The following is a 19077-nucleotide window of genomic DNA, read 5'->3' as shown; positions in this document are numbered from 1 at the left end:
TTTTTTTCTTCTAATGACTGTTTTTGTAATTCCTTTTCTGAAGTCGATATTTCTGTTCCTAAATTATGAATTAGAGACATATACTCCTTTCTAACTTTAGAAGAAAAATGTATTATCTGTCTACATATATACACCTTCATTGCATTCCAGAGAACAAATTTATTATCCATAGAATCAGTGTCAATGTCTAAGAATTGCTTTATCTGATTTTTAATAAACAGGCAAAAATCTTTCTTTTTCAACAACATGCTATTAAATCTCCATCTAAAACTCATATCCTGCTTCTAAGTATAATGCAAGAACAATGATCTAATAAGCCTTGCCTTATATTGAACCTGTTGTACCCTACCTTGAAGTCTTGTGTATAATAAAAACATATCAATTCTAGAATATGAATTATGTCTGATAGAATAAAATGAATAGTCCCTTTCTCTAGGATATATCCTTCTCCAAATATCAACCAAATTCAGATCTTGCAATAGCGACAAAGATATTTTTGCTGCCATAGATTTTGGCACACTCTTTGTCGATCTATCTAATAAAGGATCAAGATAAAAATTAAAATCTCCACCCACTAAGATATTTTCATTAGTTTCTCCCATATTTAAAAAGGTTTCTTGTATAAATCTATCATCATCCACACTTGGTGCATAAATATTCATTAATGTCCACAGTTCAGAAAAAAATCTGACAATTTATTAATACAAACTGACCAAATGGATCTAGAACTATTATATATTTTAATTGGAAGATTTTTATTTATCAAAATTGCTACTCCTCTAGCTTTTGTATTAAAATGCGATTCTATTACCATTCTAACCCAATCCCTTTTTCATTTTTGATGCTCTTTTTCAATTAAGTGTGTTTCTTGTAGAAAAGCAATATCTACTTTCAATTTTTTAACATATATCAAAACTCTCTTTTTATAGGGTTTTGAAGGATATTTACATTAAAACTTTTATTCATTGTAAAAGTTTTAAAATTCTTATACTTTCCCCCTTTTCATGATTCCCCTTCATCAGTTCCCAACTCTTCACAACCTCTTAAATACAAATACAGTAAAAAAAAAGCACTTGATTGAATACTTGAAAAAAAGAGAGAAATAGAAAAGAAAGTCCCCTTTGAGCATTGTTATAAAGTCCCATGACATTACCTCCATTTTTAGGGTTGCGACTAAAGCCATAAAATAACATCCATAATTCGGCAGGAAGCAGTCAGTATATCTCCAGCTCCTCCGAGTATATTAAACTAATCTCTGCAATATTACAAACCGCTTCCAGATTTTTTCCCCACAAGAATATAATGTTCCAGCTTCAAGTATCCACTCTTTGGGTCAATTCTTGTCTGTCTGGCAAACTTTCTGCATATTCTTGAGCATGTTCTGGATTCATAAAAAATCTACTTGGATTTTCTTGAACAAATATTTTCAAAGTTGTAGGATAATGCTGAATAAAAGTATATCTCTTCTTCCACAGTATTTTTTTAAAAACTGGATTAAAGCTCTTCTTTTTCTTCAATAATTCAAAGCTTATATCAGGATGAAAGAAAATCTTTTCTTTCTTTAGCCTGTTTTGCTGCTAATTTCAAGATTTTTTTTTCCCCTCATGATAACAAAAAAAATTGACCAAACCAGGCCTGATCCAGATGAGGTTTAGGTCTAAGGGCTCTATGGGCTCGCTCAATCTCAATATCTCCTTTAAAATGCTCTTGTCCAAAAGTTTGAGGGATCCAAAATTGTAAAAATTGAATAATATCTTCGATCCTCTCCTTCTTTCAGGCCAATAATCTTAACATTATTTCTTCGAGTAAAATTTTCTAATGAATCCATTTTTTCAGACAATTACTTATTCATTGCCAACACTTGCTCGAGTACTTCATCCACTTTATCTACTTTTTCTTGAAGAAATTGAGTTTCCAAATTAATGCTTTGAATTTTTTCTTAAACTTCCTGATGCTTTTTCTGAGTCTCTTTAACAATTTCACATACTTTATTAACTTTAGCCTTTGATCTCATAATATCACGTCTTATTAACTTTAATGAGTGTATCTTGAATTTTAGGGATAGCTTTAACTTTATTTCTTACTCATTCTTCTTCTTCCAACAATTCCTCTGAACTTTGTTCTTCTTCCTCTTCCTCTCCTTTTTCTTCCAGCTCTAATAATTTTCCCTCCTCAGACAGCCTCTTGGACTGCCTGGGAGCCTGTCTAGAGGACTTAGTGAGCCATTCTGACAGGGCCACCCATTTCTGTCGACTACTCATGCACGACTCCTCGCGCATGCGCAGTCGAGTCGCTCCCCTCCCCAAATCGTTTGGGCATCCCTGTTATTGCAGGGACACCACAGCTCACTGGAAGGTGAGTTTGAAGGGCCTCTTTAATTGGAGAGTAGGCTTCAATATAGGTCCTGGCTTCTTCTCCAAGGCAGGCCTTTCTTTTTCCTATGATTGTTTTTCTTCCATCTTCTCTATAATTTCTTCTGCTTCTTTTTTTTTGGTGGCATTGTGTTTTTTTTCCTTTAGTTGTTTATAATTAATTCAGATGAATTTCAAGCTTTTCTCCACTTTTTAAAAACTTTTTAAAATCTTTATGCACAGTACAGATGAAGGCTGAGCATTTGACTCGATTGTACTTGGGCACCTGAAATGATGACTGAGAGTTTATATCTGACCTAGCAAAGACTGAGGCTTGGGCACCTGGTCTGCATAATATAGGCTGAGGCTTGGACTCTGGTCTACATGTACACAGTACAGGCTGAGGATTAGGCACCAGCGGTGAACAATTCAACAAAAAGTCAATGTACCAGAACTGACAGTCTCTGTTGCTTCAGTTCCAGATCGGAGGCACGTTCTTTCAAAGATGCAGAAGAGTGTTGAAGAACTCCTTTTAAATCGATGATCCATCCCAGCGATATTGAAACTGCTTCATCTGCTAATGAGTGAAGCAACCAGGAGACTCTCTGACACCAAGGCAGGTAGGTAAATGTGCAAAGGTCCCTCAGTGAACAGAGACAGCTTCAGTTCACAGAGTCATCTCATTTGATAGGTAAAGCCATTGCACCCTCCATGCTCTTTTGTACTCTTCATTGAGCCAGGGTTATTCCCCTGACTTGACAGTGACAGGGGGCATGCTGGGCCTTGAGCTAATAAATTGTGATGGTGTTCATTCTTGATCTTGTTGCTGCTCCAGAGAGAACTCATGGACAGCCCGTTTTGAGCTGGACTAGGTCTCCTCCCCATTTTGTATTGCTGTTGTGAGAATATCCTTGATGTGATATCAACACTTTGTCTCCACCAGAACTGTGAATTGTTATCATGCATCTGTCCTATGTAACTCTTTTATACCCCAAAAAAGCAGCCCAATTCTCCTCTAACACCCCCTCCCCATGCCCCACCCCATGGATAATTGCTGATATGATTCACCCAGCTCTCCAACAGAAGATGCATTGCACAAAAGTGCTGGAGAAATTCATCAGGTCACACAGCAACAATAGAAAGTAAAGGCAGTTGGCGCTTCCAATCTGGGCCCTTTCTTGTGAGTGCTAAAATCAGGCAGAGGCTTGAATAAAAAGGTGAAGGGGGAAATGGAAAGGGGAGGAGCATAGGCTAGCATTTTGAAATAGGTGGGAAGATAGAAGAGAAAGAAGTTAAGGTTAACTCTTTGATAGGAGAAAGAAGATGAAGGAAGGAGGCAAGAACCTGGAGGAAGGGAAAAAGGAATAGAACACCTTGTATTCTGTCACAGCAGTCTCCAACCAGAGAACATCAAGATGGATCTCCAAATTGCCATTAACCACCTCCCTGCCCTCTCCCTTTTTCCTCACTCTTGTCTCCTTTCCTCTAGTTACCTGCTCCCTTCCCTTCCTTCTCCTATCAGCAAGCTATCTCTCTTAGTCCATTGCCTTCTCCCGCTTTTACTTAGTGAAAAACCTTTACTTGAAGTTGAATGACAACGGACATAATGATCTTCTTCCCTTATCTCTACCCCTCTTTTCAACAATTGAAGCTTCACATATTAATGAGTTTTGAGGTCAACCTGCTGGCAATCCAAAAAATGCACAATTGGCACTGACATCCTTCCCTAAATGCAGTTCCCTCATAGCTGAGAGCTTTTACCTTTAAGGTGAAACGATGCCAGCCATTAACAGTTCAAATGGCCATTTCTCCTTTGTTTCAAAGTCACAATTTTGAATTGCATTCTAGGTGGTTGTGATGACATGACCACTGGACTGTTTGTGACTGCCTGCACCTGTCAGCATTCCTGCCTGCCTACTGCAGGTAACCTGGGAGACTGGCTCCACCTACTCCCTGCCAATCACTGGCCCCATATAAAGACTCTTGCTGGCCCTTGTGTAGGAGTAGGGCACATGGAGCCAGAAGGGATACTGAACCTTGTGTGCAAGATTTAAGCTAATTTAAAGCCTGAGGTATGTCCTTCATAGTTTGAGCTTGTTTGTTCACACTGCAGTGCATCACAGAGGTCAAAATAATCTTTGTATCCACAATGGGGTCATGTTTCAGATGTAAAAATACAAAGATTTTCCTGCATCTGTATTTTATAAATGACCCAATGGTATATTGACCTGCAATCCCAGAGATAAACACATGATACAGTAAAAATCCTGGTATCCAGAATTCAAACAACCGGCAGCCTAAAGCAACTGGCAAAAATATCGTGGAAAATACATTAAAAAAATTAAAATAATAGGTAAAAATATGCACATTTAAAACAATAAAACTAAATGTTTTCGGAAGGAACACATAAACCTTTGGTGAAGATGGGAACAAATATTTGGTCGTGCTTTGCTCGTTGCAGCTTTTTGAATAAAGTTGTGTGAAGCATCAGTGGTGTCGCCCAGGATGAAAAACTGGTTGATGCCGCTCGCCGTTGGGGTGACTCTCTTAAAGTGTCTCCTTATTCCTGTTTAGTAAGAGTCGGCCTGGTCAGAGGCTTTATATGTAAACTTGTGAGAGGGGGGAATTAATTATCTACAATGTTATTGTTCGTCTGTTGGGCAGTTCTATGGAGGGGGAAGAATCTGCAAATGCTGCGATGGTTAAATGTATTCAATGATGTGACTGAAAATAAAATAAAATATTCATGCAAGTGAAGTTTGTTGAGTGTAGGTAAAGCTTAGTATTTTTGTCTTTTGTCTTTTAAACCATTTATTCTTAATGGAGGTGTATTCATTAGGCATTGTAAGAGTAAGTCTCAAGCAACTGGAAAATACACTTATCCAGCATCTACTAATCCCCATAAGTGCTGGATACTAGGGGTTTACTGTATTTCAATATTTGTCGCTGTTCTTATGGTTGCAGATTCTCTGGGTACAGAACCTAGACATACAGAGCCCTTTTTATTTCTGTATTGTGTATATTATACAGGAGACCCAGATTCATCAGCTTCTGCAAGAAGACATCTCCATGAATCTCATTTTTAATTAATTGACTCCTTTCCTTGTCATTATGTTCCTTTGTTCAAGACTCTTGAACCAGTGAAAACATCTTTCTGTCTCCACTCTCAGGATGTTTCATGTCTGAATGAGGTTATTCATCATTTTTCTCAACCATAAGGAACAGGTCCAAACTATTCAGTCTGTTTTGGTAGGACAATCTTCTCATCCCAGGAACCAGCCTGGAGAATTTCCTCACTTTCCCTCCAATGTTACCACTCCCCTCTTCAGGAAAAGTGACCAAAACTGCAGGCGATATTCCAGCTGAGGCCTCACCAACTGTTGCAACAAAGCATCCCTATTTTTAAGTGAAACATGAAGTCTGCAGATGATATGATTGTAGTAACACAGAAATGCTGGAGAAAGTCAGCAGGTCTTGAAGTGTTTTCAGGAAGTTAAGATATATTACTTTGAGGAAAGGATCAGGCCCAAAACGTCAGTAATGTATTTTTACCTCCTGTGGACGATGTGAGACCTGCTGAGTTCCTCCAGCATTTCTGTGTTAACCCTATTTTTAAACTCCAGCCCCTTTGCAATTTTGGCCAATGTTGTTTGCCTTTATTACTTATTGGACCTGCATGCTAGCTCTTTGCAGTTCATGCACTCGGATTCTATATCCCTCTGCACTTCACCCACTTGCAGTCTTTCTCCATTTAGATAATAATCTCTCTTTTGATTCCTCTGACCAAAGAGCATAACCTTACACTTCCCCACATTAAGCTCCATCACTCTCTCACTATCCCATTGCAGGATCATAGTATGCTGGGGGCTCTGGTTTCTTTCCACCATTCAAAATGTACCGGGATTGTAGATCAGTTGGGTGTAATTGGGCTGCTTGGGCTCATGGGTCAAAAGGACCTGTTGCCATGCTGTATGCTTAAATTAAAAAATTAGAAATAGAAATGCCTTTTCACCCATTTTTGTATCATCGTCAAATTTGGAAACTGTGTGTGCTGTCCCTTCTTCCAGGTCATTAATATTAAAAGCAAATAATTGGAACCATAGAACCTTAGAATACTACAGCACAGAAATAGGCCCCTTCAGCCATTCTAGTCTGTGCCGAGCCATCTATTTTGCCTTGCCCCACTTAACTGCACCCAGTCTATAGCCCTCCATACTTCTCCCATACATATACCTGACAAAATGCTTCTTAAATGTTAAAATTGAGCCCCCATTCACCACCTAAGATGGAAGCCCATTCTGTACTCGCACCACTCTCTGTGTGAAGAGGTTCCTCCTCATATTCCCCCTAATCCTTTCCCCTTTTACTCTTAATCCATGTCCTCTGGTTTGTACCTCACCTACTCTCAGTGGAAAAAGCCCATCTATATTTACTCTGTGTGGTGGAACATGGTACTGCAGACACGATCCCCACTGAGCTGGTCAGGCTGGCCCGCTTGCTGAACCGGTAGACTCTCCCCGTAGACCCCTAATAAAGGGCGAGAGCCCTAGTCTCCTCCCCCATATCTGCCCTTGGACTTGAGCCAGCAGCATGCTGAGGCATCCTTGGATCTTTAGATCAATAAAGCCTCTGGCCCTTACTTCGTGATCAATGGTCATTGATCGCGCTACAATTTATTGATCTAAATTTTAAGTGCCATGGACAAGGCGATTTGGTTGGAAAAGCTGGAGATCGACCTGAAAGACCCAGAAGCCTCCGTGAAATTCAACATGTGACCATACTTCTTGAACGCCTACATGAGGTGACACGAAATCTCAAGAGAAAGCGATGAGTATGACCTACTATTCGCAGTGGTAGGCAATCATGCATACCGTCTGATCTGCAATTGCACTGGGTAAGAAGAAGCGATGGCCTTGCTCCGGCAGCAGTATGGGGCACCGAGGAACACCATGTGCATGTGCTTCCAGCTTGGATCCCGACACCAATGCCTGGGTGAGTCTGTCGACGAGTTCGTGCAGGCCATGCAGAGCTGGGGCAAGACTGCAGGTGCTAGGATGTGACAGCGATGGAGTACCAGGAGGAGCTTATCTACGATGGGCTAGTCGCTGGGTTCCACTCCCAACACATCTCCGAACGACTCCTGGAGAAGGCCAATCAGAGGTCGTGCAGATGGCCTGGGCCATGGAGACATCCTACACGGCCTACACCATGGGCCGTGCTGCCCCCAGATATGCAGAACAGATGGTGCCAACTTGGGATTTGGGGCCTGTGAGCAGCGCCGCGTGCGGCCCACGACCCGCATCATTATCTTGGATTGAGCAGCCCCAGTCGTCACTTTCAGTTGCAGAGACCTGAACTTCCGGGCCCGCATTACGACAAGAATTGGACTTCACTTCCATGCCCCACCACGTGTGATACATGGGGACGACCATCTTCACGATCTCCCGGGTGGTCATCTTTGCGGCCACCAACTCAATGACACTGCAGCAGAAGGTCAGACAGTGAACCGACGTTAGCCTCTATCATCTTGGTCCAGAGTCAATCACACCATCTGTGACACTCCATGATGGACATAAAGATAAACGGTCAAACCATGGGCTGCCTGTATGACACAGGGAGCATCGAGAGCTTCATACATCCAGGAACTGCCAAACACTACTCTCTGACCGTGTCGCCTGCGAAGTGCCGGATATCACTAGCCTCCAAGTCTCTTTCAACAGACATCTGCGGAAAGTGCTACATGAACCTAACTGTGGGTGGGGGGGATGAAATAGAAAAATTTCAGACTGTTGGTGATGCCCCATCTCTGCACCCCCGTTATTCTGGGATTGGATTTCCAGTGCCAGCTAAAAGGGGTACTGATGCAGTTTAATGGCCCCCATCCCCTGCTCACTGTCAGGAATGACCAGTTCCGGGAGGTCCTGCCCCCCCCCCCCCCCCCTTGGAGAGGCCCAATCATGGACCTGGAGCCTGACGCTACCTACCTGCAGCCTGGCCACCCTACGGGTCCCTCCACCCCCGCTGTTCCAAAACCTCATCCCAGACTGTAGGCCACTAAGAGTAGATGGTACAGCCCGGAGGATAGGGGATTTATTAAGTCTGAGGTGGAACAGTTGCTGAGGGAGGGAATAATAGAGCCCAGTACTAGTCCATGGAGGGCACAAATTCTTGTGGTAAAGGGGGCAGAAAGAACCGGATGGTAATTGACTACAGTCAAAACGTCAACTAGTTCACCCTATTGTACGCCTACCCCCTGCCCCTCATTGATGACATGGTGAATGTGATCAGAAAATACAGGGTCTTCTCGACTATAGATCTCAAGTCAGCATACCATCAAATCCCTATCTGCCCAAAGGACCAGCCCTACACAGCATTTGAGGCCAACGGTAGACTGTACCAATTCTTATGGGTCCCTTTTGGCTTCACAAACAAAGTGTCAATGTTCCAAAGCGAAATGGACGACGGTGGATGACAATGAGTTAAAAGCCACTTACCCATACTTGGATAATGTCTCCATATGCGGTCATGACCAGAAAAAACACGATGACAACCTGCGGAGGTTCCTGGCCACTGCAAAAGCCCTCAACTTAACATACAACCAGAAGAAGTGCGTGTTCAGCACAGAGCAGCTGGTATGTGGTGGAGCATAGTGTGATTGTCTCTGACCCTGAGCGCATGCGCCCCCTCCTGGAATTACCTCTACCACAAAACCCCAAGGCTTTAAAAAGATGCCTGGGGCTCTTTTTGTATTATGTACAATGGGTCCCCAATTATGTTGACAAGGCCCAACCCCTGGAGAAAACCACGACCCGTAAGGCTTTCAAGAGCATCAGGGATGAGATCGTCAAGGCTGGAAAGCATGCCATTGATGAGTTGGTCCCATTCCAAGTGAAAAGTGATGCTTCCGACTTAGCCCTGGCCACCATGCTGAACCAGGCAAACAGGCCAGTGGCATTTTTTCACACACCCTGCAGGTCCTCAAATGCAGGCACTCCACCGTGGAGAAGGAGGCACAAGCTATAGTGGAGGTGCTGTGTCACTCGAGGCACTACTTGGCCGACAGGCCATTCACCTTGCTGATGGACCAGAGAGTTGTCACCATTATGTTTCATAACAAACAGCGGGGCAAAATTAAGAATGACAAGATCATGCAATGGAAAATTGAGCTGTCCACATATAATTATGAGATCTTGTACGGGCCGTGTAAGCTCACCGAGCCCCCCCCCCCCCCCCCCGATGCGCTTTCCAGGGAAACCTGCTCCAGGGTACAAGTAGATTGCCTCCACAACCTCCTCGTTAGTCTCTGCCATCCCGGGGTTACAAGACTCTACCACTTTGTGAGGGCACGTTACCTTCCCTACTTGGTGGAGGAAATCAGAGAGCTGACACGCAGTTGCCCGGTCTGTGTGGAATGCAAGCTGCAGTTTTACAGGCCAGAGAAAGCCCACCTCATCAAAGTCACTTGCCCCTTTGAACACCTCAACATAGACGTCAAGGGACCTCTCCCTCCACGAATCAGACCAGCTATTTCCCGAACATTGTGGATGAATACTCATGCTTCCCCTTCCCCATTCCCTTCCCAGACACAACCACAGCCATGATCATTAAAGCACTCTGCACCATATTCACTCTGTTTGGGTACCCCGAGTACGTGCATAGCGATTGTGGTTCAGTGTTCATGAGTGAGGAGTTGCGATGTTACTTCCTCTCCAGGGGCATAGTGATGAGTAAAACCACCAGCTACAACCCCCGAGGGAATGGCCAGGTATTGAGGGGAAGCGGCACCAATTGGAGGGCAGTCCTGTTGGCTAAAAGACAAAAGGGATGAATGTGTCCCAGTGGCAAGAGGTACTTCCATAAGTGCTGCATGCTACCAGGTCCCTACTCTGAACAGTTATGAATGCAACGCTCCGTGAAAGATTGTTCTCCTTCCCTAGGAGGTTGGCGACAAACAATGCAGCTGGTCTGGCTGAAAGCCCCTGGGTCGGTGCTCCTCAGAAGCACGTTAGGACCCACAAGGTGGTCCCTCTGGTGGAGGGGGTGCACCTCCTGCATGTGAACCCCCAGTATGGGTAAGATACCCAGACAGATGGGATGACATGGTGTCCATTCAGGACTTGTCATTAGCGGGAATCCCAGCACAGGAGGTGCATCCAATACCCTGGGGACCACCCAGGTTGAAGGCTTAGAGATCCCACACCCAACATGGCCCCCAAATGTTCCCCTCCTCGGTTAATGACTAACCACCCACCCCCCCCCCCACCCACTCCAAAAGACCTGGGAGACACTGACGAGGTACAGCCCCCCAGCAGCCAGCCCAGTGACCGAGCCATCAGGCCGCCAGAGCAAGAAGCACAGCCAGCAGGACTGCAGAGGTCCCAATAACGGGTAAAACCACAAGAGAGACTAAACCTATGAACATTACTGTGAAACTCATGGACTATAAAGGCAGTGCCCCAGATCACCCTGCCGGACTCTACCTAAAAAGGACGGGTGAGTGTGGTGGAATATGGTATTTCAGGCACATTTCCCACTGAGCTGAACCGGTAGCCCCTCCCCCTAAGACCCCTAATAAAGGCTGAGATGCCTAGTCTTCTCCCCCATACTTGCCCTTGGACTTGAGCCAGCAGCATGCTAAGGCAGCTTTGGCCCTTACTTCGTGTCTGTGGGTGGTCATTGATCGTGCTACAATCTGTCTATTCCCCCTTAATTAAAATACTTCGATCAAATATCCCCTTATTCTCATACACTCCAGAGAATAAAGTCATAACCTGTTTAACCCTTCCCTATAACTCAGTTCCTGAAGTCTGGGCAACATCCTAGTAAATCTTCTCTGCACTCTTTTTGATAACTTGGTAGTTGACCAAAACTGCACATGATACTCCAAATTTGGCCTCACTGATGTCATACAAATCTACCATAACATCCTAACTCCTATACTGAAGGCCAAAATACCAAAATCTCACTTTACTACCCTATCTACCTGTGAAGCCACTTTCAGGGAATTATATGTATTCTCAGGTCCCTCTGTTTTACTGCATTCCTCGGTGCCCTACCATTTACCGAATGCGTCCTTTCTTGGTTCATCCTTCCAAAATGCATCATTGTATTATGTCTGCATTAAATGCCATCTACTATTTTTTATCCCATTTTTCCAGCTGGTCCAGATCAATCTTTGAAAACCTTCTTCGATGTCCTCAATGCCTCCAATCTTAGTGATTGAAGATGGCAAACTTGCTGATCCAATTTACCAAATTATCATCCCAATTATTCTTATAGATGACAAGCACCAATGGTCCCAGCATTGATCCCTGAGGCACACCACTAGTCACAGACCTCTAGTCTAATAAGTGATCATCCAAGACTACTCTCTGGCTTCTTTCGTCTAGCCATTGTCAAATCCAGTTCACCAACGAATACCTAGCATCTGAACCTTCCTGACTAACCTCCCATGTGGGATATTGTCAAAAGCCTTAGTAAAGTCCATGCAGACAACATCCCAACATCCACAGCCTTTCTTTCATCAACATTCCTTGAAACATCCTCGAAAAATTATAAAATTGGTTAACCATGACCTACCACTCACAAAGCCATGTTGACTAACCCTAATCATTTTCTGTCTATCTAAATAATTACATATCTGATCCCTTAGAACACCTTCCAATAATTTACCTACTTCTGACATCAGCCTCACCGACCTGTAATTTCCAGGGTTACTTTTGGAACCATTTTTAAACAGCAAAACAACATGAGCTACCCTCCAATCCTCCAGCATAACTCCTGTGGCTAAGAACATTTTAAATATTTCTGCCAGACCCCCTGAAATTTCTTTACTTGCCTCCCTCGCAGCCCAAGGGAAAATCTTGTCAGGCCCTGGGGATTTATCCACCATTATTTGCTTTAAGACAGCAAGCACTTCCTCCTCTTTAAAATGTATAGGTTCCAGGACCTCACTGCTTTTTGTCTTACTTCCCACGAGTCTTTGCTCTTTCCTGAATGAATACTGATGAAAACAAAACATTAAGATCTTCCCCATCTCTTTTGGCACCATTTGAAGCCGACCACTCTGATCTTCAAGGGGATCAATTTTCTCCCTTACTATCCTTTTGTTCTGAATATACCTGTAGAAACCCTTAGGAATTTAGTAATCCTGATTTCATTCTTGAGGTTTTTCTTGTATTTTTTTATATTCCTCAAATACCTCATTTGCTCCACGTTGCGTATACTTGCTATACATCTCTCCCTTCTTCCGAACCAGATGCCCAATATCCATTGAAAACCAAAGATCCCTTTGCCTGCTAACCTTGCCTTTAATCCTGACATATACTGAACTCTCAAACTTTCACCTTTGAAGATAGTAGTGTGAATAAAAATTCTCACAACTGGAGGGAGAACAAATGCTTTTATTAGCTTATAAATATGAGTAGGGTTTCACAGTAGTCTTCGGAAGGGTTGTGGGGTTTAGGCAGGAAACCAGGGTTATATGTTAGCAGATGGGTCGGAGCCGGGAGGTGGGACCAGCCATCAGCACAACACCCTACCAGTGAATCCCAGTTCACTGCATTCACCTCTTCCTGTAGAATTTAGGGTGTGTGAATAAAGACAGAGAACATGGGTTCAGAAAAAAAGTTGAAAAATATACAGTTATTTACAAATTTAGAGATTTAAGTGGTCCGAGGATCTGGAGATTCTAAGACACCTTAACACCAGGGGGCGTTGGACTCTTTGGGTCTCCTGGTCCCCTTGTGAGGGAGGAGAGGCAGGCTGGATCTCCGGCTCAGTGGTAGAGGAGGATGCACTTTCTTCCTGAACCGGATCCCCTGAGGCCCTGACTGGGGGTGGCGAGAATGAGCTCCAGGGCATTTGTTCCAGGGAGTGCCAGGTCCCTTTTGGAGACAGCCTCCTCCCTGCCATCTGGTACTCCTTTCCACCAGGGGGGTTGGTTGTGCTTCCTGAGAAGGACTGGACCAGGAGTAGTGAGCCAGGTTGGGAGTGTAGTTCCCGATGCCAACCTCCTTTTGAAACTGAATAGGAGCATTTGAGGAGTAATCATTTCCCTGACATCTTAAATGAAGTAGGGCAGATTGCGTGCCTTGACAAAATGAGACATGCAGGTAGCCCCTGGATGACAAAGCTCATTATGCAGAGACCACAGTTGGCTAGTGTGTGCAGAGGCACAGCTTCCTCTGGTTTGGAGGGTCATTAAGAGCTCCTGACCAATAGGCAATGTCATAATTGTAGGTGGAGAGCTCAATTCTCCACCTAGCCATCTTAGCATCTTTGATTTTGCCCCTCTTGACATTATTAAACATGAATGCGACCAAGCACTGGTCAGTAAGGAGCGTAAATCTTCTATCAGCCAGGTAATGTCTCCAGTGCCTCACGGCTTCTACAATGGCTTGACCCTCCTTTTCCACAGATGGATTCCGAAGCTTATGGCCTTGTAATGTCTGAGAAAAAAATGCAACTGGCTTGCCTGGTTGGTTGAGGATAGCGGCCAGGTCTTCGTCCAAAGCATCACCTTCCACTTGGAAAGGTACATTCTTGTCCACTGTGTGCATGGCAGCTTTCGCAATGTGATTCTGGAGGTAGTTAAAAGCCATTGGGTTTCAGCCGGGAGAGGGAAATTAGTGGCTTTTAAGAGAGGGCAAACCTTATCAGCTTATTGAGGGATCCACTGGGCATAATATGAGAAAAACCCCAGGCATCTCCTCAAAGCCTTCATGGTCCTAGGAATGGGGAGCTCTAATGGGGGAAACACCCTATCAAGATCAGGACCAATGATGCCATTCTCCACCATGTAGCCAAGGATAGCCAGTAGTTTAGTCCTGAACACACACTTGTCAGAGTTATAAGTGAGGTTCGGGGCTTTCGCCACATGGAGAAAACTCTAGAGGTTGGCGTCGTGGTCTTCCAAGTTGTGGCCACAGATGGTGACATTATCGATGTAGGGGAGGGTAGCCTTTATCCCATACTCATCCACCATTCTGTCCATCTGCCTCTGGAAGATAGAAACCCCATTAGTGATACTGAAAGAGACCCTCTGGAATTGATAGAGATGACCATTAGCCTCAAATGCCATATATGGATGGTTCTTGGAATGGATTGGCAGCTGGTGATAAGCAGCTTTTAGGTCGACGTCTGAATAGACCTGATACTGCGCGATATCATTCACCATGTCCGAAATTTGAGGCAGGGGATATGGTTCCAGGAGTGTGTACCGATTAATAATTTGGCTATAGTCAATTACTAGCCTAGACTTGTTATCCCCCTTAACTACTACTCCTCGGGCTGGTGCTAGGTTTGATGATACCTTCATCGAGCAAACATTGTGTCTCAGACTTTATGAAATCTCAGTCTGCTTTGCTGTACCTCCTGCTCTTGGTAGCAATAGGTTTGCAGTCTGACGACAGATTCGGGAAGAGCGGTGGGGGGGGGGCCAATATTTCAGTGTGGAGAGGCTGCATGTAGCTTATGATTTTAGGGGCCTTCCATTTCAAACTGAGCCTTCAACGCCTCGATGGCAGAGTCATATGTAGAGCAGTCCCCAATGACTGCATACCCTTTTGTTCCTATCCTTGAAATGAGTGTGGACTTTCTGAGCTCATCGGTGTGGAAATATCTCTGGTTGCGTTCAGGTAGGCCTGGAAGCAGCCTACCCAGTACGTGAACTCTTCAGCGGTGTCGGAGGACAGAGGGTCTATCAGCAGCAGACCTGGCTTGAGAAGCGCTTCCATCGTTTACGAAACAAGCTAATAAAATTGTAGTGCGAATAAAAGCTCTCACGAATGGAGGGAGAGCAAACACTTTTATTATGGGTAGTGTTTCACAGTCGTCTTTGGAAGGGTTCTGGGTTTAGGCGGGAAACCAGGGTTATATGTGAACAGATGGGGGCAAAGCTGGGTGGCGAAGCCACACATCAGCACAACACACTACCAGTGAATCCTAGTTCACTGCAAAAGTCCTCCACTTACCTTGTACATAGTTGCCAGAAAACAACTTATCCCAATCCACGCATTCTAGATTCTTTCTCAGGGATCAGTTCTTATGGGCAAAGAACTGATCCCTGTGTTATTCCAATAGTTACCTCCTTCTAGTCTGAAAAGAACCATTTATTCCAGCTCTCTGCTTTCTATGAGGCAGCAGATTTTCAACCCTTTATGCACCAATCTCCTTTTTGGCACATGGTGAAATGATCTTTTGAAATCATTCCATTTACAGGGTCTGCTGTGTCATTTCTCCCTGTTGCATCCTCATAGGATTCAAGCAAATTTTTCAAACATTATTAAATTTCATAAAATTGTGTTGACTGGGTTTGATTACTGATATAGTCGGCAAAAATAAGATGCTAGAAGAACTCAGGTCACTATATTTAAAATGGATGAGTGGAAAAGTGGCCTTAAAATCTTTATCTTCAAAATTAAATTTGTTGTGGGGAAAGTAAAATGAGCAAACAAAATTAAATTAGTAATAGAGAAAATTGTGATATCTAAGAAACAGTATGTGCAAGAGTGGTCAGTAGCAATGGTCAGTCGTTGAGAGTAGATGGGAAGCAGAAGCTGGGAGGCGGAGGCTGGGAGGCGGAGGCTGGGAGGCGGAGGCTGGGAGGCGGAGGCTGGGAGATGGAAGCTGGGAAATGGAGGCTAGGAGGCGGAGGCTGGGAGACGGAGGCTGGGAAATGGAGGCTAGGAGGCGGAGGCTGGGAGACGGAGGCTGGGAGGCAATGTTGGGATTCAGTGTGAATACAGCAGATTGAATGACATCACTTGGGAGAGCTAATGACTAATGGAGTTTGATCAGTGAGGTACATGCACTGTAAATAAGTAACTGTGGTTGGTCTGACTGTCAGCTTCTCTCTTTTTTCTGCCCCCTTCAGGCAGAGGTACAGAAGCCTGAAGTACAGCACCATTAGGTTCAAGAACAATATTTTTTCCCCAATGACTATCTTGTACCTCCCCACCTTACCCTTACAATCATATGACTTCAAGACCACCAAAGGTTTTCTATACTGGTATCTCAATACATTTTACTTAAGTATATGACAATAACTTTATGAAACATTAATTCTGATAACCTTTTTATTTCTTCATAGGTCATTGCACAGTGAGATTGACTGCAGATATATTCCCGGGGTCTACCCCTTGCTTAAATTGTTGGGATTTCACTTCCAGTCATTGGCACCCCACCCATCCAAAGTGGAGAACAGGACTGTATGGCTGACAAGGGGAAGGACAACATGTGTCAATGTTGCAAAGAATTCTTCCCCATCCATTTCAATGCCCATCCAGTGGCTGTTCTCTTCCCACACTGGAATCTGCAAAGACTGATCGGAGATGCACAGAAAGTTGTTGATGCTCTTATTGGTCAGCCTCAAACACATAGTTTTTATTCTCAGACAACCTGCTGTGGGTACAGTCTATCAGCTGGTTAAATCTATGTTACTATCATCCATCTCACATCAACACACTCTCTATCTCCATTAGACGCTAATGCCCTGTCTACCTCCATCACACACCAACACCCTCTCTCTACCTCCGTCACACACCAGCACTCCCATTCTACTTCCGTCGCATCCAACACCCCCTCTCTACCTCTGTCACACCCAACAACCCCTCTCTACTTCCATCACACAAAAATACCTCCGTCACACACCAACACCCCCTATCTACCTCCGTCACACACCAGCACTCTCTCTCTACCACCCTCACACACCAGCATCCCCTCTCTACCACCATCACACACCACTCTACCTCCGTCACAAACCAACAACCCACTCTACCTCCATCACACACCAACAGCCCCTTCCTTCCTCTGTCACACACCAACACCCCCTCTCTACCTCTGTCACACACCAACACCCCCTACTCTTCCTCTGTCATACACCAGCACCCCCACTCTTCCTCCGTCACATGCCAACACCCCCTTTCTACCTCCATCACACACCAGCACCCTCTCTCTACCACTGTCATACACCAGCACCCCCTCTCTATCTCCATCACATATTAACACTCCCTCTCTACCTCCGTCACACACCAGCACCCCTACTCTTCCTTCATCACAAACCAACACTCCCACTCTACTTCTTTCACACATCCATACCTTCACTCGATCCTCTCTTAAAATTTTCTTTAAAGCCTTTCTATCTGCCAATCTATTTGTCTCTTGATGAATTTAAAAGTGGTAACAATATTTTATTAATATATTTATTTTTGTCACAGCAATATTCACAAACATAAGGTGGGGGGGGGGGGGTGGTTGGCAAGTCAATGTGCAACTGAGAAAATGCTACATTGTTGATGGTATTAAACCAAGGCCTGATCTGTACAACCTGCACCTGCCAAACACCAGTGATCGAGAAATATAAATGTTGATACTCTGGGAGATGAGAGTGTTAAAAATTGATTTGATTCATCCTGCTTGTATGTTTATTTTTGAAGAGATGAAAGTGCTGGAGAAACTTAGCATTTCATGCACCTTTCCTTGGGTAGTAAGGAAATGTTAACAATGTTTCAGGCTTGAGTCTTCATCAAAGTATAAGCAAAAAGCAGGCAGGTACATGACTTGATGAGTTTCTCCAGCAATTTTGCATACTAATTACATTCTCAGCATCTGTAGACTTTCTTGTTTAATTCTTTTGTATTTCTATGTGGTTTTAGATCTCAGTGTGTGCAGTCAGTGTGTGAATGCCTTAATCTGGATCCTTCCCCTGTCCTGTGACATTTTAGAGCAGCTCATCACCTTGGTATGTACAATTTGATCCCTTGTTTCCCTCACGCCTTGCCCAGGTTGTTGCTGGAACACAGTCCAGCTGAAGCTTTCAGTTTTTCCTTTTGGCTACCTTCCCTTCTCTTTTAACTATTGCCCCGACACAACTCTTTTCACCACTTTGCAAATCACCTTGTTCTTTCCCTTTATTTTCCTCCCACTAGAATCTTCCCAACCACTGTTTAGTTTAAAAGCTTATCTATGGCCTTATTTAATATTTATTTAGTAGACATTAATCCTGCCCCATTCCCTCGCACTGCCTGAAAATCCTGGATGCTGTGACTTTGGTAAAAGAACCATGATGAGACTGGTCACTCTTTCAGTGTCAACACACTGCAAACCCCAGTTGGAAGGGATGCAGAGGAGATGCACCAGGGTGTTGCCAAGACTAAATATGGAGAGGTTGGAGTGAGCTGAACAGACCAGGCAGTACTGGTCTGGGGACCATATTGCAGTGTTCATCTTATGGCAATAGATTTCAAGGGTCTGTTCAACACATGATTTCCCATAAACGATCATGTTTTATTCTAATAGTTTCATCAATGATTCACATTGGTAATGAATGTACAAAGTCATCTGACATATGGTAGATTGGAAGATGGAAAGTGTAGTCCCCAACTTTTATGAAAGGAGGAAGAGAAAAATAGCAGGAAACTAAAAAAAATACCTTGTTATCTGGAATTAAAGTTACCGGCAAAAAAATTGTGGAAAATAAATAGGTAAAAAAATACTCACTGTTAGTTTGCCAATTCATACAACATGAAATCTCAAGCAACTAGAAAATTTACCTATCCTGCATCTACCAATCCCCTTAGGTGCCAGATACTGGGGGTTTTACTGTATATACCAATGAGCCATTTCCACCAAAATGCAGGAATCTGTCACTATGAATGTGAGAAAAGAACAATAAGACAATTCTATCATTTCTAGCAGTGACAAAATCAACAAATGGAAAATCAGA

The 19077-nt window shown here is 43.8% G+C and overlaps 2 protein-coding genes across 2 annotated transcripts in view; one reads left to right on the top strand and one right to left on the bottom strand.

Annotated features, from left to right (window-relative positions):
- LOC138761733 (cholesterol 7-desaturase nvd) overlaps window positions 1-19077 on the bottom strand; it is a 142688-nt gene that overhangs the window by 13867 nt on the left and 109744 nt on the right. The window lies entirely within an intron of this gene.
- Window positions 1-19077, top strand: part of LOC138761745 (uncharacterized) — a 186074-nt gene that overhangs the window by 161799 nt on the left and 5198 nt on the right. The window contains exons 5-7 of the mRNA XM_069934429.1: window positions 2828-2971; window positions 16444-16714; window positions 18008-18093. Of these exons, the coding sequence (XP_069790530.1) occupies window positions 16564-16714; window positions 18008-18093 (237 nt within the window). The 5' untranslated portion in view covers window positions 2828-2971; window positions 16444-16563. The remainder of the gene's footprint in view (window positions 1-2827; window positions 2972-16443; window positions 16715-18007; window positions 18094-19077) is intronic.

The sequence above is a fragment of the Narcine bancroftii genome, chromosome 1 (assembly GCF_036971445.1).
Source record: "Narcine bancroftii isolate sNarBan1 chromosome 1, sNarBan1.hap1, whole genome shotgun sequence".
NCBI lineage: Eukaryota > Metazoa > Chordata > Chondrichthyes > Torpediniformes > Narcinidae > Narcine > Narcine bancroftii.
This window is presented reverse-complemented; position numbering and strand designations above follow the sequence as displayed.